Source organism: Amphibalanus amphitrite, unplaced genomic scaffold (assembly GCF_019059575.1).
Source record: "Amphibalanus amphitrite isolate SeventyFive unplaced genomic scaffold, NRLGWU_Aamphi_draft 001653F_arrow, whole genome shotgun sequence".
Taxonomy (NCBI): Eukaryota; Metazoa; Arthropoda; class Thecostraca; order Balanomorpha; family Balanidae; genus Amphibalanus; species Amphibalanus amphitrite.
The window spans coordinates 84304-106765 of record NW_024883146.1 but is presented as its reverse complement, the minus strand read 5'-3'; the positions used below and the strand labels follow the sequence as shown (position 1 = coordinate 106765).

General features: G+C 51.5%; 3 protein-coding genes across 5 annotated transcripts in view; 1 reads left to right on the top strand and 2 right to left on the bottom strand.

The window, feature by feature from the left end:
• The window catches only part of LOC122374413 (RNA binding protein fox-1 homolog 2-like), an 81046-nt gene that overhangs the window by 3309 nt on the left and 55275 nt on the right, over window positions 1-22462 (bottom strand). For all 3 annotated transcript variants that reach the window (XM_043353145.1, XM_043353143.1, XM_043353144.1), the window contains exons 2-10: window positions 12782-13024; window positions 11601-11810; window positions 11268-11321; window positions 9228-9320; window positions 4457-4523; window positions 2299-2434; window positions 1823-1874; window positions 1105-1370; window positions 112-184 (exon numbers count right to left, since the gene is read on the bottom strand). In XM_043353145.1, the coding sequence (XP_043209080.1) occupies window positions 112-184; window positions 1105-1370; window positions 1823-1874; window positions 2299-2434; window positions 4457-4523; window positions 9228-9320; window positions 11268-11321; window positions 11601-11810; window positions 12782-13021 (1191 nt within the window). In that variant the 5' untranslated portion in view covers window positions 13022-13024. The remainder of the gene's footprint in view (window positions 1-111; window positions 185-1104; window positions 1371-1822; window positions 1875-2298; window positions 2435-4456; window positions 4524-9227; window positions 9321-11267; window positions 11322-11600; window positions 11811-12781; window positions 13025-22462) is intronic.
• Window positions 13460-15159, top strand: LOC122374412 (venom serine carboxypeptidase-like). Its single transcript, XM_043353142.1, has one exon. It carries the CDS (start codon window positions 13495-13497, stop codon window positions 14878-14880), a length of 1386 nt encoding a protein of 461 aa, XP_043209077.1. The 5' UTR covers window positions 13460-13494; the 3' UTR covers window positions 14881-15159.
• On the bottom strand, window positions 15374-17069 carry LOC122374411 (venom serine carboxypeptidase-like). Its single transcript, XM_043353141.1, has one exon. It carries the CDS (start codon window positions 17052-17054, stop codon window positions 15612-15614), a length of 1443 nt encoding a protein of 480 aa, XP_043209076.1. The 5' UTR covers window positions 17055-17069; the 3' UTR covers window positions 15374-15611.

The window sequence follows — 22462 nt, the reverse complement described above, 5'->3', positions numbered from 1 at the left end:
CTGACGTACTTCGAAACGATGGAAAGTGTCCATGTTCGGACGTCATCTCCACATCGGACAGGTACACGGTACTCTGTACACCGAGTACCCGTCCATGCACGCGGTACGTACCCCGTATCCGGCGACGGGTCCCACTCCGTGTCCGAGGTACGGATCCGATCCGTACTCCCCAGACGTCGGGATACTGAAACATGCCCGTAAGGGACCGGTCACAACACAACATTGCGCGGGAATGGGTCGGTAGCAAAGCGATGAAATTATACAACGGTTAAAAGAGAACTAATTCTAATGTTGATATGCGAATATAATCTCATGTGTTGGCTGGCTGCACGTCAGAATTAACCTCGGTGAAAAAAGCGAATGAGAATTAAGTGACTGGCGCAAATTATAGCAAGGATCAACTATAGTCCGTTTTTCTTAAGTTTGCCCCTCACTGTAAACGTCTCTTTGAACACAGCACGAGAATTGCTAGCTGAATTACTGAGAAAACTGGTAAGCGCACATTGTATTGTAGATATGAATAATATTTTCAAAAATAAGTTTTGAACATCGACGATTTAACGTTATGTTAAGCGCCGTGCAATTTATTTATTAGTTCAGACATAAGTCCTGAGAAGTCGTCTATCCCTGTGAGGCTGTAGGTATTGGCAGATACGATTTACGAGTCTGTGAAATAGTAAATAAATTTGATGAAATTGATCGTCTGTGAAATCTGGTTTAATCAGTGTGCGCCAACCAGTTTTCTCAGTAATTCAGCTAGGAATTCTCGTGGTTTGTTCAAAAAGACGTTTACAGTGAGGGTCAAACTTAAAAAAAACGAACTATAACAGGTTCGCAAAATGCACATTTAAACCCTGCACATTTATGTCTTCTTTAACAACAAAAACGGAAGGTCTGATAAAGACATGTCATGTGAAAGGCTTCGTAACATTCAGATGAGCATATTTCGAACATATTTGTCCAAATCACCTATCATTGATGTCCAACTAAGAGCAGCCATGATCGCAATCAGCATACGGGTGGGGGGAAGTAGAATCGAATACCCGGCGGGCGTCTCTACAGGCTGAGTACTATCTCCTATCCCCTTCCCGAACTAGCGCTCACCCCAGAGCGGCCAGCTGGGCCAGCTGCGCCTGCTGAGCGGCGGCCGCCGCCGCCGCCGCCGCTCCGGCCGGTCCGGCGGCCGGCCCGGCCGGCGAGGCCGCCCCCGCCGCCAGGCCAGCCGGCTGCTGGGCGGCCAGGGCGGCCGTATAGGCGCGCGCCGCGGCGGCGCTGTAGGCGGCCGCCGAGACGGGCTGGGCCAGAGATACGGCCGGCCCCTTGAGCAGGGCCGCCTGGGCAGCGGCCGCCGCCGCCGCCGCCGGACCAGACTGGAAACGAGGGAGGACAATAAGTCGTCAGTGAGACGGGACAGGTGACAACTAGATCAGACAACACCAGCCAAGTCGTAGGGTTGGCTGGTACGGCGAGAGGTTTTAGTTCTGACGCAACAAAAAACAATTAATATACCTTAAATGATACAACTGTCATGCAACATGATGAGCACAACAATTTAACAAGGTGGGCAGTTAATAGCCGTAGCAACTCATTGGCCATTATTCAATCTACTCAGATCCACCTTAATTACTCGGGTTGTTACTCCCATTCCGGCAACATATTTCGAAACAAAGCCAAACACCACCCGTACGCCATTAAATAGTCACCGGAGCCAACAAAATTAGCTATGTTATACATACGATCTCCACGACCTCTACGTAAGATCTCTATGAACAGAGCTGGCCGATGGTCTTTCCGTCACCAGATGTTCGTTACCACCACCTACCTGGAGCTGAGCTGCCATCGCCGGGTTCGCCATCATCGGGTCGTAGTAAAACCTGAAACAGGACAGAGCCAAACGGTCAGCAGAGGCAGTATATTTATCGCGATAATTGTTGAATCATGATCAAAACCACCTGCAGCTGAACGACAAAGGAGACATCTAACAAACTAAATCCGAGCACCAAAACGAGGAGTGAATTCACAACATACCAAGTATGTGCAGCATGATACTTTATCAAAAATAACTTTTTATAAATGACGTGTTTTTATATCAGCTACTCACAAAATCAAACATTCCCTGCGATAATGTGGCGTCACTACTCAAGATAACAAGTCTGGCATCACTCCGGCCATCTTAACTCGTCCCCACTCACGTTATTACCCCAATCACCGTGTGAGGGCGCATTCCGCATTCGTGGTCAACGCATTCCTCAACCCAAATACACACTCAAAAGCACAAACTCAGACTGAACCACTCACGGCGCGTATCCATGGAGCGCCGAGGCGGCGGCGGCAGCCGTCAGCGGGGTCGGATGACGCGCGAACGGCGCGGCGGCAGCGGCCGGCAGCGCGCGCACGCTGCCCCGGCGCAGGGCGGCGCCGCGCAGCGCCGCCGCTGAGGGTCGAAACGAGGGGGGTTAGACGGGGCACACGGGGCGGAGATGGGAGGGGGTGAACGCGAGAGCATTGGCTGTCAGCGTCATGTCCTAAGGGGCTCCAGAAAGGAAATAAAACCTGGGTGGGGATAGACATCCGATGACCAAGCTGCACGCCAGCTTACATTCACATGTTGATATTCTGTGTTGAAAAAAAGACCACCGCAGAGGTTAACAATGTTAGCATTGTTTTAAACTTAACTAGCCACAAAAATAAAACGATTGATTTTCTTATACACAGGTCGTGATGTTGGGAAATCCCTTTTATCAGCTGAAGTACAAAATTTGAAGGAGCGAGATCCGCTTGACAATTTTGTGTTAGATGTCCAACCGAACGCAACAGGCATGAGACATTCGCATGCAGCCAGTGGTGTGTATTGTGCCTGAAGAAAACTGACTTCCGTGCAGGGAATTATCATATTAGAGCCACATCACAGCACAATGCAGCTGCATGTTGATCTCACATTCACACAATTGTGCAACGCACAGAATCGATTCATTCAAACAAACATGGCAAATTCGCAACAGATGGTCACAGCAATGGTGAGGACCAAGGTTTTCCAGGCAGCAAAGCTGAGAGACCAGCATATCAGGCAAGCGTCGACATAACCATTCCAAAAACACTGCTGGCAGCGGGACCAAAAGTTGACATTCCATGACCTGCATGACCTCATACAGCAGCAGCATCGTGCACACACAGCCCCAGAGAAAAAAAAACAGAGACACCGCACAGGGCACGCGGACTGCCATGCGGGACACTCCCATGCGGAGGAGACGGGGGAGACAGCGATCATGCTCTGGCGGAGGGAGACGCGTCTCGGCGGGTTTGTCTCCTCTCTCACCCAGCGGAGCCGTGAGCAGAGCACCTCTGGGCAGCGCCACTTCAACCAGAGACACAGCATCGACATTAGGGGCACGCGCGCAGAGGCTACCCAGACACGAGCAGAGGCTACGGAGCGGGCGGCGGAGGAAGGAACTGGGGACGGTGCTTCAATGTGCATAGAAGAGGTTAAGTGATGAAAGCCGAAAGGTAAATGCACACCTATAACGAATGACTGGAAACTGAAGACAACAGATAAGGAAAACGGAGACTACAGAAGAATAAAGGACGGAATCGTATTGGTAGCCTTCTCTCAACGAATTGTGAGCAAGCGTATGCAATGAATGAAGAGGAACAATCTGGAAATGCAAACAAGGATATCAAGGACAAAGCGTTCCGATGCACGTATCTCGATTCTCGGGGGGGGGGGGGGGCACAGTATGACAAAGTCCAGACGCCAAACTATGGTACAATACCGATGGGCTAGGTACGATGCCGATTGGTATTTTCAAAATGGCAACCAGACAGTATGAAAAATACCAGCACATAACACCAACACATGCTGATTTGGTAATGACAAAGCAGTGGAGGCAGGTCAATCACAACAGGAGGTATCCTAAACCGAGACTTGCACGTGCATTTCAAATCCCATACCCCCAGACAGTCATCTTATGAAGCGACCAATTCAAAACATGGACGGTATGAGTACTCGTAACGCGCGTATTATGTCGAAACTATTCAACTGGCTGAGTTGAAGATATTGTTGTTGTCTGACAGAAAATAAAGGGGTAGGTAGGTACTAGTAAAGTCGCATCACAACCAACGATGAAATGTCCCTACCCGAGCCGAAATCATCTGGTAACGTTAGATATGCGTATACCTAGTGCATAAATTCACGCTTCTATGCAATTCGATGTTCAGCTCCCTCGATTCATGAAAGGGCTTAGGATATTACGATCGATAAAACTAAGGATTGGTATCGTTTTAACCTTCTTTACCTTCACATATCCTGATGACGCTCTCAAAATTGACACAGGAACCTTATCGCCACATGAACAGAACATTAACCGTTTGACATTGCTGATACAAAATTCACAAACTCCCCGCTACTCATTCATCCCCTCTGACGTCACCCGTTGCGATCCGATGACGTCACACTCACCATTGGGTAGCGCCGATGAGGACGAGGAGGGCTTCTTGGTCTGAATGCGGGCGGTGGCGTTGTTGACCTGTGACGTGAGCGGTGGGTTAGAAGGACGTAGTGATATAAGGGATACAGAAACAAATACGGCGTGAAGGGCATCCAGCAGACAATCTCAGTCCTGTAAATACCAGCACATTGTATGTCGTAGAGATAGGCACTGATCTGCTAAAAACTACCTTAGTTGATTACAGCTTTTAAATTCGCATGATTAGTAGAAGTGATCACCTAATGATAGCCAAATTGTCAACATTTTAAAATATAAATGACTCTTGATATTAGATTGATTATTGAAATGAAAAAAGTGAAAAGCTTTACGATTGAAAAAAACGAAAGCAGTCATTCAGCATGTAAAACATTCACACAGCACCAGACACAAGCCATTTCAGCGACAATCGCCCTGAGGAGTCCAATATCCGCCCGCATCCCGTCGGCTTCTCCTGTGAACTGTCAGTCCCACGTCATCAAACGAGCCAGGGTCAGAGCACAGAAACCACACACGCACGCTCATAGGCACGCATACAAACACACGCCCACTCACGCCACTCGCCATAGCTGAAAAGGGTTATAAAAGAGTACCATCGATTACGCATGACAACACTTTATAATGATCGTATACTGTGTGAAAGAAGTTGCTTGCAGATCACAGATGTTCTGACGAATGTGTAATCCATGTGTGTAATCGTTTCGCCAAGTTTGATGGGATCCCACTTAGCATTCGTTTGATATTTCGCGATACTTCCTTTTGCCTCACGCAAGCAAAATGACATCTGCAGATTTATGCTAGCTAGGCACGGTTAGGTTTTGAGCGTTTCTTAAAGTTCCACTTTCGAAGAACCAAACAACAGAAGTAAACTCCAGGCCCCCATTCCATAAACACATTGACGAAAATAAGCCGAGTTTTCAGATATCGCAAACGACGTTTACTCACGCTCGTTGGAAAAACAAGACCTCCTTGAAACTGGTGACTAAACATCGTGAAACGTCGCCCATTTCGTGGCTAAGGCAGCGCCTGGTGTCGGTATAACACTGGTACACAGTTTAAACTGCTCCCGGCACATACGGAAGGCTTGGTTCTTTTCGTGGAGGCACGGATAAATGGAAGAATGAATGGAAAGTCGGCATTGGCGTCACCTCTTATGAACGAAATTTTAGACGTGACATAATGTTTGTACCTGGAATCGTAAAACGATCGCATTCACCCATGAAAATGACGTTCTTCATTGGATTAGAAACCGTCAGAAAAGTCGTCACTAGGACAAGTTCAATGTCTGTATTCCCTTTCATCGTCCAAGCGAAGCAGCTAAGCTTCTGCCCATCAACCGCATAGGTACTAAGGTAATCATCAGTCCTAATACTCAATAGCCCCTTCCCCAACACAATTATACCTACTTCTGACGCCAACTATAAGCCTCTGCTGATTGCATTTTGTATTGAATTTCAGCTCTGTTTCCGCATATTTTTCAGGCCCGATTGATTCTGACAGAGACGGATCAGACTTATCAAAGGACTGTGCGCGTTCGACCCCAAGCATTCCACCCATTCAGGTATCTATCCCACCCATTCAGATATCTTATACATCTCATCTTATCGAGGCATATCAGGTCCTGTGATCGGTTGATCTGTTGCGTTTACGTGCTAGATATTTTCAACACAGCTATTTCGTAGGAGCTCATGCCGGCTTGAACAACCAAGGATCCACGTCCTAGTGTAGGTATCCAAGGCAGTCAATCTGTGCATCGTCAAAGGTCACATAACAATGTCAGGGGACCCCATGGAAGCAAGGCACCTGCAAAAGCCATCCGCAGGACTTTGACAAGCTAAATAAAACCAGCGCGGGTGGCGCATGATCACACGAACGCCGACCACAGGTGGACCACAAATGGAGTACACCTGGATGGAGCGCGGCTCGCTCTCCGCCACAATGACGTCACTCACCCGTCACCACCGAGCACGGTGCGTCACCCACGACGCGTCACCACTGTTTCCGCGCTGACCCGTGACGAAGATATCACCATGTGTTTCTCTCTCTCTCCAATAGCCTATGAGGCCGACGATAGCCCGACGGGGCAGCGGCTGCGCGGGCGGAGGGGCGGGCGGCGATCACCAGAGGTCACCGCCAGTGGCCAGGGGACGCCACAGGTAGCCGGGGGACACCAGAGGTCAGCCCAGGTCGACCCAGATCCTTAGAGATCACCCGGTCGGCGGTCACTTGGGACATGGAAATCCAAAAAGGCTTATCAATGCCAGCTAGAACCGTGAATCCATTGCCATGCTAGCCAAGCCACAATGCATGATGTCAGGATTTTAGGGAACTTTGTACGTCCAGCTACAATTTAGTACTTCTACTTACAACTGTGCCCGCAAGATCCCGGAGAAGCAAAGAAGAAAACGACGGATGCATAGATTTGGAACCACAACGAACCCCCAGGGTTTGAACCCCATTTCGGATCAGGGAATGTTATTATAGGTCTGTGTAATGATACGGAAACTGAGCAGGAGTCCGATCTGTGCCCGCAGTTACAATAGATATATACAACACTACCAACCGTCCCGCGGGCGGGACCAAAGCCGGCACGGTCACAGGCAGCTCGCGCGCGCGCGCGTCATTCGTGCGTTAGACTAGTGTGCGGTGCACTAAACGGCCACCGCCTCCCCTCAGCCGCCAACCAAACAGCTCTGGCCGCAGGTCACACAACGAGAGACACGCGCTCACCCGAAGCCACACGGTCAACTGGCAGGCAGGCCACGCGTGTTTCCAGTCCACAAATCGAGAGGGTGAGAGCAGAGAGGGTGGCTCAGAGCCGCGCCGCGACACAGACTCGAGCGGGCAGGCATCCCCTCAGCTGGGGGGTCAATCCAGGGGACAGGCACCCGGCGCGGCCGCGGAGGGACACAGAAACCCCACCGAGGGACGTGGCATGCTCAGAGAACCGGTGATGAGTAGAGCTACATGAAGAGCGGGCGGGGCCGGAAAGGTGTTCATCTCAAAAAGTGACATATTCACGCGCACAGCGTTCCATCATGGCCGCTTCAAAACTGGATATTCAAATGAATAAGAAGCATATTACCGTGAGGAGCCGTCGGAAGCACTAGCTACAATTATCTATTGAAATGCAGAGTACACAGCCCAGACTAGGCGCCCCGTGGGTCTCTCTCGTGCCGGTTAGGGTAGTCAGTGAATCAGTCAGAGAGTGTAGACAGACCAGCCACCCATTGCACTCTCCGGGAGCAGCACAGCTCACTCTAGATACAACATTCCCAGCCGTGACGTCACCAGCAGCCTGTGTGTGACGTCACCAACAGCCACTGTGTGACGTCACACGTAACGTTATGTGCCCGGACAGTCTGCGTGACACCTCCTAGCTAGCAAGCGACTGCGCCGGCCGGCGTCTGCATTCTCCCCTGTTGTGGACATCACACATCCAAGCAGCCGAGCTGAAGGTCAATCTGTTCAGCCAACACGAGCATTCCTAGAGAGGCGTCAAGCACCGCGGGGGCCTCGAGGAGCCGCCGGTGACACGGGCAGAGTGGTAGTGGGCGTGGCTAACGTCGAGCTGCGTGCCGTCAGGTCAGTCACAGCCAGACAGACAGACAGACAGACATACAGACACACACACGCGCACACACCGTGGTTCACGGGCAGCCAGTTAGAGTACAGAGTGCGGCGCCGGGGGGCACCCAGGGGGACGGTCACGTGCTAGGATACTTAGAATCATATCGGAACTACTTAAACCATTTTTTACATTAGGTCTGTCTCGTTTTCACATGCCTTTGGAGGGGTAAGTAAATTGAAGAAGCCCACTGCCTGAATGTAGGCAGAGCTTCGTTAAAGCAAGGTGCACACTCGCCCGAGAGAATTTTGTGCCAAAGATTCGTCAGAAACAACAGTTGGCAAGTAATAAGCTGCTTCGGTGTCTCTTATGAACAAAAAAAAAATCTGAAGTTTGCACAGGAGCTTCCATCAAAGTCGATCCCAAGCAATGGAAAAGCTATAAATGATCGTAGAAAATGCAAGGTTCCGTCAATTTCAAGATAAAGTACCTATGTTAGACAAAACTCCAACCCGGCCGGAGCAATGAGTGATCATGTGTGACCGTCCCCCCATTTAGGAGCACCTTCCGACAGTAGAGCTAGTATAGGCGCCCAGCGGCGGCCTCAGTCAGGCAGCAGGGACGGGGCGGCCGGCCAGCGGCCGACCGAGACACACTGCCACCGTGATGTCATGATGACGTCACGGTGGCAGTTTTAGGTTACAACCGAGTCCGCCGCCGCCGGCCGGGCCGCCCCACACCCCCACACTCGGTGGCACATGCGGGGTGGCTACCGGTGGCGGGGGGGGGGGGTGGCGCCCCTTCTCCCCGCCTCCGGCAGTGCTACCGGCCACCGGGAGGGCAGAGGTGCAGCCGGGCAGCCAAAACGGCTTAGTTGAGATCTGGATAGCGCTGAGGCTTTAAAGAAAGAAAAACTTTTTTAGGAAGGTCAAAGGGTTATTTGAAAAGAAAAACTACACTAACTTGTAACAACAACAAAAAAAAAACTCGGAAAGTGAAGCTCAGTTACATGTTGTTTTCAAATTTCGACATTTGTCCAATTCCGACAAGTTTGACTGACAATTAGCTTTTAGAAATTCAGCAAGCCTGGCATTTTTACCACCATGCGGCCGTGCTGCCCCGGATCACACCTCCACCCTGGCGGCAGCGCGCTCAGGCGGCTCGTTTGCGACACGCACCTCAATTTTCCGGCCCTCAACCACTTGTCCATGAAGCTTGAGACGAGCGCGGTCAGCGTCTTCGCTACTGGCAAACGTCACAAACCCAAATCCCTGCGCCGGGGCGGCGGCCGGCCGCGCGCAGGCACCATGCAGCAGAGACAGGGGGCGGGGGCGGGGGCGGGGGCGGGGGCGGCAGGCGTCAGACCCGGCGCCGGCCGGTCTCACATGCCGCCCAGATGCCGGACGAGCGTGCGGGCGGCGGCGGCGGCGGCGGAGCGCGCGCGCCGGCCGCCCGCCAGGCTGCTCTAGAGTGCTGAGGTGCGCAGTCACCAGGGAGAGAGGGGTGGGACAGGCAGAGGGAGGAGCAGGGCGGGGAGAGGGAGGAGCAAGGCGGGGAGAGGACAGATCCAGACACGGGGGAGGAGTGAAGCCAGGCAAGGAGACAGGAAAAGGATGGCAAGGCATGAAGGAATAGCACAGGCCTAGTCGACAAAAGGCAATATTTGGTAAGCCAGGCAAGGTCCGGTCAGGCACGGTCAGGCAAGGCCAGGTCAGGCTGGAAAGAGAGCACATGGATCATGATGTTTTTTTTTCGTCAGGATGAAGAAAAACATAAGCAAAGGCGACGGGAGCAAAAAGGATAGGACGATTGGTAGCAGGAGGGCTACGTAAGAAAATATCATGAAAAAGTTGTGATTTCCTTTGAGCCATTGAAGGCAGCAAGGAAGAAATCAAAAGGACAAAATCAAAAGGACCTAACCGAAACAAAAGCAAAGAAGGATTGAACGTTGGCCATGATACGGGATACTGACAGATAAACTAGGACCAGGAGCTCCCACTGGGTCACAATTCCAGACGGGGAGCCGTCCAGCAGTCAGACATCGAGCTACTCCGACAGACAGACTGACTGAGAAAGGCACGGCACCGGCCGCGGAGTGACCTGGCTCTGTCTGGGGCGGGGATGGGGGAGGGGGAACAGGGGGCGATCACGGGAGAACGGCTGGATGGGGTCAGACTTCAGAACGCGACTGATTTGGTTACATTTGTACGCATATGAACTCGTAAGGTTTGAACTCGTAGCTCGTAACTTGAAATCGTGCTTAGCACGTAAAGGCGTCAATGCAAAATATTGCAAAAGATAGACACAAAAAAAAAATCAAATCACTCTGGAAACCGCTTACATTTTTCAAATGATGTGCTAATAGCTAGACCAGTTATACTTTTGAAACGAGGAAAATTTTGAACTGTAAAGAGTTGTGATGTTAGGACGAAAGGAAAACTCGCGGATCATATTCGGATTACCGAGGCCGGGTAGGAGTTGAGTGAGAGTTGAGTGAGTGTCAGTGAGTTTAGAGTCAAAGCACTAAATCTGCACGTGAGTCGCTCGGTTAGTCGCTGCCACTTGCGGAGAAACATGGCCGGAATCAGAAGGAGAGGATATGTACCGGGACCGGGGACAGGCCAGACCCGACACCAACTACCCGAGCTGTGCGCTCCCAGCTTATGGACACACGAAACGGGTACACGAGCATCGGCAAACACGAAACAGCTGAGTGGGGGCTAACTGACATATCAACAGTGAACAGCGCTAGTGAAAGGCAAACTGGGCTTACGATTAATTCTAATTTAGCCATCTCATTACAATCGGCAAGGGCAAGCATCCTCACAATCAGATATGGTATGAAGCCGATCGTATGGCAAAACTGAGAGCCGATAGAAGAAATATACAACAAAAGAAGTAGCAAGACAATGATTGTCCAACACATGCCAAAAATGATAATCAGACCCCTATAAACGATCATCAGCAGAGAAGAGTGGGTCCTTCAAAACGCTTGGAACAACAAACTTCTAGCAGTACATAAAACGAAGTTAATGTGTAGCTAATATCTGTCCTTAATCAAATGACGTCTGTAGATTACGTTACATAGGTATTACATTATTATAAATGCTAGCAAGACTTCTGATAACTTGAGCTATATTTACATAGAATATGCCAAATGAAAACATGGCTATTGAATATCAAGGCTAACAGCGATCGTCAATTCCGGCAAACCCTACCTTGGAGCCTCGCTCGTTGAAAATGATCTCCACGTCGAGAATCGGACCAAATTGCTGAAACAGGCAACAAGGCTTGTTAATTCAATACAAGGATTAATGATAATCATTCCGGTGATATCTAAGAAACAATGACCACACTTGTCGGCACAATCATCGCACTAGAGTAACTAATAAATGTCATGAAAGTAACTACCAAATATCATGAAGAGCTTAGCTTTAAAACTCTATTTTACCTTGGAAGCTGTACTAACTACCTTCCAAATTTATCGATTTAAAGTCCACCAAAATGTAGCTTTCTGCACGTCACCCCAAACGCCCCCTCTCCCTTCTCACCCCGAACATGGCCCGTAGATCGGGATCTCGGAACCGGAACGGTATGTTGCTGATGTGCAGACGCTTCGGCTGCTCTTTGGTCGCCGCTGCGCCGGCCGTGGCGGCGCCGGCGGGGGCGGGGGCGGGGGCGACCCCTCCGGCGGCGGGCGCGGCGGCGGCTCCCTCGCCGTCGCCGGCTCCGGCGGGCGGATCGCCGCCGCTCTCAGTTACCTGGAACGGAAAGAACAAGAGGAGTTTAGCGTGGGTGCCGGGTGGGGAGGATTCAATAGTGTGGGTTCCAGAGGGGCCACTAAACTTTATTAGGGGACCCTAATACCGATTAGCGTGGGTGCCGGGTGGGGAGGATTCAGTACTGTCGGGTCGGGGGCGGTGATGGACAGAAAAGGCCAACAGAGCACTTAAAGGGACACTCCCACCTTAACATTAGTTTTGAGTTGAGATAGCTAAATTGGTGGCCATGGCCTGCAAATACCGGTTTGGGCACTCACAACATCGAAAAATGCTTTAATTCGAAGATATGGAATTTCAAACTTGCAGTTTTCGGATTCTAAGGGGCTAATGCATTGGAATGCCCCCTTTAGAATTTGTGACGTCAGCGGAGATCTAACGATTTTTAAATCTTAGACTAAAACCATCGTTAACACGTGGTGGCATACGCTGCTTTGCGCGCAACGTCTGCCGCACTTTAAGGCTGCCAAATTATTGCTTCCAAATAAAGTCGCTAGTAACAGGGGAGATCCCAAAAAGTAAACAAAAGTAAAAGCCTAATACCTTGAAAACCAGTGAATATTTTTCGGTGAAATTTGGTAGATATTCGTTTTCGCTCTTTCTGAACCAAGAGACATCACTTTCATGCCAATTCATTAACTTTTTTGAAGGTGGGAGGGTCCCTTTAACAGCATCAGGCCGCGGCGGAACACAATTGTTATTCGATCCACTACCAATTAGATTATCAGATCATTGCTGTAGTTTCGCATGTCTCGTTCATTGCTGTCAAAATAAAAGTTCGTCCCCAAATATTGTTCGGATCTAAGTATCCAAAACTGCACCATATCACCGACTTGAGCCACTGTTGGGTATTTTCCTTGTTCCTCATCCAAACAAAAGGAAACTGATATCTATACCAACACACTAGTTCTTCCCTCACTATTTCTCTGGCTCTCTAGACCCCTCTCCCTCACCGCGGTGGCCGGCGGTGGCTCGCGGCCGTTCGGGGCCCCTGCCGCGGCCGCCAGAGCCGTTAGGCCCGGCTGGGCCAGACTGGTGGCCGCCGCTGCTGCTGCCGCTGCTGCCGCTGCTGCCGATGCCGCCTCCTTGGCCTGATCAGCAGCCTTCCCTCCTGTGGCGGCGCCAGAGGTGGCCGGCTCGGCGTGCGGAGCCGGCAACGGGAACGGTGACGTCATCTGGGCCGTGTGCACCATTTGCTGTTGGACAGAGGGGGGTCAGATCAGATCACCGGGCATGGGTCAGGTGAGGTGGTTAAGGTCACGTTACAGGGTAATGGTCAAAGCACGAGGTGTGGGTGACTGGACGCGAGGCAAATCACGAGACATGGGCAAACGTAGCAGTTATGTCGGGCATTTTTTCAACATGTCGAATTACACTGCGCAGTCAGGCCCTGGAGAGCTCGGGTTAGGAACAAAGATACATAAGCAGAAATGAGACACTCCACTTGAGCAACAAAAACTAATAAAGCAGACTAAGTAACAGCTTTCTGCTGAGTCAGGGGTGACTGGCGCCTGGATCATATTTACCAAACAGTGCAGAGTCCAGCCACCGGGCGGCGCTGACTGTCGGTCACGTGATATGTGATCTGAACCACCCCCGGTCTGGCGGTATGCCGCTCACGGGCTACGGCCACAGCCAGTCGCGGCCCGTCGTCAGCGGCGCAGCCATGCGGTCCTGGTGCCTGGCTCTGGTGAGCGCCGTCCTGCTGGGGCCGGCCGGCGCGCTCCAGACGCCTCTGGGCCAGTTCTTCCCCGAGGTGCCGCCCCACCAGGCGTCCCCCGATGCCGGAGATGCGCTCTTCCTCACGCCCTATATCCGCACCGGCAAACTGGAGCAGGGACGGAAGATGGCGCGCGTCAGCGGTCTGCAGACGGACGTCAGCAGCTTCGCCGGCCTGCTGACCGTCAACTCGACGCACAACTCCAACATGTTCTTCTGGTTCTTCCCGACCAAGAGCGGCGCCGCCGACGCGCCGGTGGTGCTCTGGCTGCAGGGCGGCCCGGGAGGATCGAGCCTGTTCGGCCTGTTCGTCGAGAACGGTCCGTTCAGCGTGGACGCCGCCATGCAACTCCACCCTCGCCAGTACTCGTGGCACAACACGCACAGCGTGCTCTACATCGACAACCCGGTCGGCACCGGCTTCAGCTTCACCGAGAGCGACGACGGCTACGCCAACAACGAGGACGACGTCGCCAGGGACCTGTACGCAGCGCTCGACCAGTTCTTCACGCTCTTCGACAGCTACCGCGCCAACGACTTCTACATCACCGGCGAGTCTTACGCCGGCAAGTACGTGCCGGCCATCTCCTACAAGATCCACCAGGAGAACCAGTCGGCCAAGCGCAAGATCAACCTCAAGGGTCTGGCGATCGGTGACGGTCTGTGCGACCCCATCAACCAGCTGGACTATGGGCACTTCCTCTACAACGTCGGCCTCGTGTCAGCGCGTGTCCGCGACCAGCTACTGGAGCTCCAGAACGAAACAGCAGACTTCATCAAGAACGGCCAGTTCAAAGAGGCATCGGCCAGATTCGGGGAAGCCATGGGGGTTTACGAAGAGATAACTGGACTTAGATTTGTCTACAACTACCTCCTGCAATCGACCCCGGTCGAGTTTTCCTACTACCCTACCTTCGTAACTTCTTCGGCGACTCGAGCAGCCATTCATGTCGGCACCCTCGCTTACAACGACGGTTCGGATGTCGCCAAGCACCTGGAGGGCGACATCATGCGCACGGTTCGTGACAAGATCGCGGCGCTGCTGGACGCCGACTACAGCGTCCTCATCTACAACGGTCAGATGGACGTCATCATCGACTACATCGGCACGGAGCAGATGGTGCGGGAGCTGCCCTGGAAGGGCCGCGACCAGTTCGTCCAGTCCAAGAGGCACGTCTGGTACGTCGGCGACGAGGTGGCCGGCTACGAGCGACACGCCGGCGCCCTGACCCAGGTCATGGTGCGTAACGCCGGCCACATCCTGCCGTTCGACCAGCCCAAGTGGGCCTACGACATGATCAGCAGGTTCACCTCGGAGAAGAGATTCGCCTGAGCCTTGATAGACAGCGACTTCCTGATGTCCGTCATACACATACAAAGCACGAAGTTGTTGTCCCAATGTATGAGACGTGATAAAAAGTAAGTAAGTACTGAAGTACTGAAATACTATGTCCGTTGAAATACTGGGTAATGTATATACTTTGTGGTGCGTTTGAGGCTTTCGTTGCGTTGATCGTGAAATGATGAACAACATTCCTGAACATCTATGTCTTGTGTAAGTGCACCATGCTTGTACCAATATTTTCAATAAACCATTATCCCAAAAGACAAAGCTGTCTAATGTGTTTACTGTTCAAATGAATTAAAACATCTGCAACCCAAAGGATACAGTGCTGATGCAATGCAACCTACACTGCAATGCATCTAGGCACCGAAAATCAAATACATTCTATGGTGACCTGCTTCACACCAATCTGATAAAAAACAATTGTTTGAATTCAGCGGTAAAAAATCTGAATTCAGTTTTCACAGTAACACACCAGGTCTACGTCAACGATCCATTTATTGACCGACGCTATGCAAAGGTAAACATGGCCCAATAAACACAGATACACATCAGTCCTTAGATATGGCTTCAGGGAAACAAATAATGAGTTGGGGTTTTGTCTAAAGCGGCCCAAATAACGGCCGCAGATATCGCTTATACCTGATCAGAGTAAAACTCTCAGAAAATACATCGGGATACAACGCCAGTGATGAAAATCAGGAGCAGTCAGCGGGACTTCAGGCGAATCTCTTCTCCGAGGTGAACCTGCTGATCATGTCGTAGGCCCACTTGGGCTGGTCGAACGGCAGGATGTGGCCGGCGTTACGCACCATGACCTGGGTCAGGGCGCCGGCGTGTCGCTCGTAGCCGGCCACCTCGTCGCCGACGTACCAGACGTGCCTCTTGGACTGGACGAACTGGTCGCGGCCCTTCCAGGGCAGCTCCCGCACCATCTGCTCCGTGCCAATGTAGTCGATGATGACGTCCATCTGGCCGTTGTAGATGAGGACGCTGTAGTCGGCGTCGAGCAGCGCCGCAATCTTGTCACGAACCGTGCGCATGAAGTCACCCTCCAGGTGCATGTAGACATTAGAACCGTCATGATAGACTAGGTTCCCGACGTTGATGGCGCTTCTGGTTGCTGAAGTGGTGAGGAACTTGGGGTAATACGAAAACTCGACCGGGGTCGATTGAAGGAGGTAGTTATAGACAAATTTAAGTCCAGTGATCTGCTCGTACATTTCCATGGCGATACCGAAGCTCACGAAAGCTCTGTCGAACTGACCGTTCTTGATGTAGTCGGCCGTTCTGTTCTGAAGCTCCAGAAGCTGGTCGCGGACGCGCGCCGAGACGAGGCCGACGTTGTAGAGGAAGTGCCCGTAGTCCAGCTGGTTGACGGGGTCGCACAGACCGTCACCGATCGCCAGGCCCTTGAGGTTAATCTTGCGCTTGGCCGACTGGTTCTCCTGGTGGATCTTGTAGGAGATGGCCGGCACGTACTTGCCGGCGTAAGACTCGCCGGTGATGTAGAAGTCGTTGGCCCGGTAGCTGTCGAAGAGCGTGAAGAACTGGTCGAGCGCTGCGTACAGGTCCCTGGCGACGTCGTCCTCGTTGTTGGCGTATCCGTCGTCGCTCTCGGTGAAGCTGAAGCCGGTGCCGACCGGGTTGTCGATGTAGAGCACGCTGTGCGTGTTGTGCCATGAGTACTGGCGAGGGTGAAGTCGCATGGCGGCGTCCACGCTGAAGGGACCGTTCTCGACGAAGAGGCCGAACAGGCTCGATCCTCCCGGGCCGCCCTGCAGCCAGAGCACCACCGGCGCGTCGGCGGCGCCGCTCTTGGCCGGGAAGAACCAGAAGAACATGTTGGAGTTGTGCGTCGAGTTGACGGTCAACAGGCCGGCGAAGCTGCTGACGTCCGTCTGCAGACCGTTCACGCGCGCCATCTTCCGTCCCTGCTCCAGTTTGCCGGCGCGGATGTAGGGCGTGAGGAAGAGCGCATCTCCGGCATCGGGGGACGCCTGGTGGGGCGGCACCTCGGGGAAGAACTGGCCCAGAGGCGTCTGGAGCGCGCCGGCCGGCCCCAGCAGGACGGCGCTCACCAGAGCCAGGCACCAGGACCGCATGGCTGCACCGCTGACGACGGGCCGCGACTGGCCGTGGCCGTGGCCCGTGAGCGGCATACCGCCAGACCGGGGGTGGTTCAGATCACATATCACGTGACCGACAGTCAGCGCCGCCCGGTGGCTGGACTCTGCACTGTTTGGTAAACACCTGATTCAGCTGGACGTTGATGACCAAAGAACAGTCGAAATGACATCGAGGTGACCTGGGTCCAGTCTTATTCCACTCACAGAGACAGCTAGAAATACAGTTCATTTGGGCTGATATCTGAACTAGGAGCATAGCCCTGCATCCCCTCAGCCCTCAATCCCAGCAACATCTCACTGGTTCAACTGACCAGGCTTTCCTGTCCCCCTCCCCTTGACGCAGAGCCCCAGTACCAAGAATACCACCCTTCGCCCTCTCCGAATGACGATCACCAGACGTAGAGCGTCCGGCGTCAGACCGACAAACACACTCTGGTGCTGGGGGAGCGCACTGACCCCCGGCCTCGCAGGCTCTCTGCGCGGCCAACGAGAAAACAAGATCTGTCGGTCGATGGCGCCCAACTCACTAACAAAGGGCACCAGAGATGGGCGCAGTTGGTGGTGGGGACGGATGTGGGGCTATGCATGCTTTGCTAGGGGAAAGTTAATAGCTGCCACATGAATTTCAGGCCGTCGCCAAGAAGTGACCAACTAAAATATTTCAGAAATCTCAAATATCGGAAGACATCAGAATTCAGATACAGAGCCCGGAGACCAAGGCCTCGTCTAACATGTTAACTGGGGGGGGGGGCCAAACCCCCGCAGTCATCGGCCTGGCCCCCCCCCCCCCAGTCAGGGCAAAAAGTCACTACTGGGGGGGGGGGGCCGGCAATAGCCAAAAGGCAAACGAATTTTTAGGTCGAGGCGTCAGTGCACATAAAAGCAAATGTGTAAACGAAACATGGATGCAATGTGAGCACATTGATACCTAGCCGATTACTTAGGCCTGTTATCAAGTGGATATTTTGTTTACCTGACCTTAACCATTTTTTTCGCTCAGCAATACGTTACATTTCGTCTTTTCAGGCGCCCAACTCCGTGTCTCGGATATTCTTTTTTTATAAATTTAGTCCGAACAACCTTTTGAATGGAAGGATTCACAAGGACAGAGCCCCCGCTAAGCAGATCTTGTTGCATTGGCCCTGCCCTCTACCCTCCGATCGCGCAATTCCTGATCTATGGCAGCCCAAAGTTTAACGTATGCACATAGCCGCGCACGGCCGGTCCCCTCACTGACTTCGACTGGTTACGGCCTGCCACCAACCGTAACCATACTCGCCAGGACGCTCATAAACATCAAGCGACTCTGTCGCGCTTCGAACCCGGACTGATATAACCGGGACGCATGCCCTCACCACGCGGAGTCCAACGCTCTACCGACAAAAAATTCTCCTTTACGTATCAATCTGTTGTTTCTGTCCTCGGGGCGTCAATCTCTTGTTTTTGCCTATCGTCGTCCTCACTATGCGGCGTCCAGCTTCTGGCTGGACGGTCACCGGTGTGCGGCTAGAGTAGCTCCTAGTCGTAATGAAGCAGGATCCCGTGGTGGTCGTACGTAGGCGCAGATTGGTGGTCTGTCGCTGGATTATCTAAAGAAGTCGGCGTGGAGTCCCGGTGGGCAAATGCCAGCCAAATACCAGCCTGTAGGGTCCCAACGGGCCTCAAATTGCACTACTACACGGGGAAATCTTCATTTTTTGTTTAATTTATAGCCTCTGACAACCTTAAGGTTGTGTCGGAGATCCACGGCGATTACGACTTACGGAGAATCCACCTGAGAAGCCATCAGTCTCCAAGTTGATACGTACGCATTACACTCGTCTGAGGGGGCCCTAGTGGGAAAATACTGTCTCCACTCAGCTTGATCCTTAACACGCGCAGTGGAAGGGTTGCGAGTACTACGCCCAGTGGAAGGGGGGGGGCGGATGTCGCCCCCCCCCTAAGATCTCAGCTCCCACTGGAGCTAGAAAGACGAAATTTGGAGGGTAGGTGGGGGCCATGGGGAACTCTATTGTGTGTGAATTTCGTGACCCTAGGTCAATATCTTCAAGGTCAAATGAGGTCAAATGTGGTCAAATCTGCCATATTAGCGACTTTTTTGCGTTTACACGCCGATAACTCAAAAAGTTACCGGCCGATTTTTTAAAAACTTTCACTATACGAAAGAGCAAACATTTGTGAGTATGTATGGTGAATTTCTAGACAATCCAACAATAAATATGGCAGTTAGAAGCCTGCTAAGGGTAAGATGTCGCCGGCTGAAGCGGCATCGGCCGACGCGGGAAACGCGGCAATCACAATTTTGTGTTTACACACTCATAACTCAAGTTGTTACCGGCCGATTTTCAAAATTCTTTGACCATATGATTGCCTGTACAATTCTCAGTCTTCTCACCGAATTTGACGCGAATCTAAAATAATCAGCGGTAAGGAGCGCGATGTACAGACGGAACCGTCCCGCCCCGGCACAGTCTACAATTCAGGCGGCGCGTAACGGCTAGCGCCGGCCGCCGCGCCGCCGCGGCGGCACGATGTTTGACTTTACACCGCTATTACTAGAAAAGTTGTGAACCGATTTTCTTACTTCTTGCACGAGAAGATCCGCTATTCAATTCTGGACAGGTAGCCGAAATTTCACATTGATATTGTACTTGCGGCGCGAGTTATTGGCGAAAAACAGGAGGGGTGGGCGAAATCCGCCCCCCCCCCCTTCCACTGCGCGTGTTAAAGCCTGGTATGGATCATATAAAGCCAGTGTGGGCTACCATAGAGGCCGGCGTGGGTCCAGAAGCTGGTGTTAGCCCTCAGAACTCGGCAGAGCTCACGAGTCAAGCGCTCAGTCTATGCGTGTGGGCCCCCGACATAAGGCTCGGCATGTAAATTCCTTAGACAAGGCACTGCCACTCAAAAACGCTCAACACCATGGGTCGGATGCCCTATTATTTTTTCCTTTAGTTTAAGGGACCCTCCCACCTTAACATTAGTTTTGAGTTGAGATAGCCAAGTTTGCGGCCAGGCTCAGAAACCACCATTTATCCTGGTCGCAACCCCCGCAGCTTTATGGTGTTCAAGAAATGTCTTCCCTTTACTTGCAGGGTGGGACCAGCGTGGTCCCTATCTCTTAACCATTACGGGAATCTGATGACGTCATCAGGTTTTCGAACGTCCGTTAAATGTTTGACTAAAACGTTTTGTAGCACGCGGTGGTATATGCTGCTTTGCGCGCAACAAATGCCGCACTTCCAAATAAAGTCCCTAGGAACAGCGGAGATCCCAAAAAGTAAACAAAAGTAAAAGTCTAATATCTTGAAAACCGGTGAATATTTTTCGATGAAATTTGGTAGATATTAGTTTTTGCTCTTTCTGAACCGAGCGACATCACTTTCATGCCAATTCATTAACTTTTTTGAAGGTGGGAGGGTCCCTTTAAAAAAAGCATGGTGTCAGGGCTGTGATGAAAAACAAGTGGTCTAAATCCGGTGAGAAAACAGGATTTGGGGGTACCCTAGGTTTGGCTCCATCAGGCTTTGGCCCCCCCCCCCCCCCAGTGAAAATTCCTTAGACGAGGCCCTGCCGGAGACGTAAACATACGGAACATAAATAAAAATGCAGAAACCAGAAAGACATTTTATGTCATTTCCCAGAAAAATGTCACTAAAATCCAGCATTCCCTACCTCAAATGAACATTGGAGACACTTCAGAGAGCGAGTCTATGACTATCCTCTGAACCGTTGCGTCACCTAATTTAGCGACACCTCCAGCTCTGGTCTATCCATCGAGACTGTCGTTCAGTACAGCCGAACTCCAGCTGATTCCAGTAGCCCCACATAGTGGATTAAATTTCCGTCCCAGCGAGCGGCGGCAGCATCAGAGGCACGTGAGATGGCCACCATTCAGGATGCCATTCGTTTTAACGGCGTCAGACATTTGTGGCGCAATGGTGGCGCAATGACCGCCATTGGAGCGAGGCTCCAATGGTGGCCTATACCGGGTGGCCCAGAAAAAACGTTCCCAATTTTAAATCAATATTTCTCAGAAAGTGATAAAGATACAACATTGAAACTTCCAATAGTCAATGCGACATATATTTTCAGTGAATGGTATGATTTTTATGTTATTCGGTCAATTACTTTTTAAACGGTTCATGTTTCTAGCATGTCATGTAAAAATCACTTTTTTGCTATGATGTTTATCAAAAATGTGAGTGAACGGGCCACTTCCATCTCGGCACCACGGCCTACAGCCATGACTGCTATACTGGCAACTAGTCTCATTGGTGGTTCAGGCCTCAGGGTGACATATGTATTCCCTCTAGCTTTTTTCCTTATTCGGTCGATTTACTATTTGATCTTCTTGAAGGGAGAGCGATCAGCAGTAACCCATGCACCGTGCCACTCCTTCGCCTTGAAACAGGACTTGTGTTGAAACGAATGGCATCCATTAACACAACTTTGGCTTAGTATTTGAATATTTGGCACATAAGTGTGACAAAATAATATAAAATAGCAACACACGTGCTAGTATCATTCAAGCCGTTCTATTTTTTTTTTTGTATTTTTTCTAACATGGTACGTCTAAGCCAATCATTACTTCCGTTCAACAACGGCAAAAAAAAGCAAAAACGTCTTACTTGATTCAACATAAGATTTCTGGCTTGAAAATGATGGTACAGTGTTATAATTTGGCATACCAATTGTAAAGTGTGTGTTAGTTGTTCGCTTATTGATGTTTGTCCTTCGCCAACCGCTTCTCATATTTCTAAAGGTTTATGCTTAACTAGTTCGTAGTGAAGTTATACCTGCGTGGTGGCTATAATTCAATTTCGCCTTTTCAACGCTCATTATCTCAACCGCTCTCTGCTCGCTCTCAGCTCACTGCAGCTGACCCCGCGACCGGCCCGGACCGCGTCATAGTTTATTCATGATCGTGACTCATCGTCTCCAGCACTCTGCGCCGCGCCGCCGGTGTGTTATCTACAAACGTCAGCTTTTAGTCTGTCTTCTGTCAAACGCGCTCTAGAGACTCTATACCTAGAAGTCAGCCGCTGCCTGCTAAGTGCCGTCTGATGTCTTTGCAACGTTGCGTAGCCGGATGCACTTAGGACCACGAGACCGGCGCGTGACACTACGTCATACATCACTTCTAGATGTCTCCAGTACGATCGAGAGACTGTGACGTAGACGACCAATCATGAGCGTTCGATTTGTGTTTAAAGAATCTTAAGCCAATAGCGAGCCGCCACGCAGGGTTAGAGGGCCACCGCCCTTAGAGTAGGAGAGTTCTGCTGAAGTCACCCGATCGGGGGGACTGGGAGAAGACCTAGAGCCATCATCGGCGTCGGACGTGCTCTCTCTCTCTCTCGCTCGAGGAGACCTCCGAGCTCCACAGCCGCTGGACACCTACCATCTGCTCCGCGTGCTTGTGTAGAGAAGACCCCCAA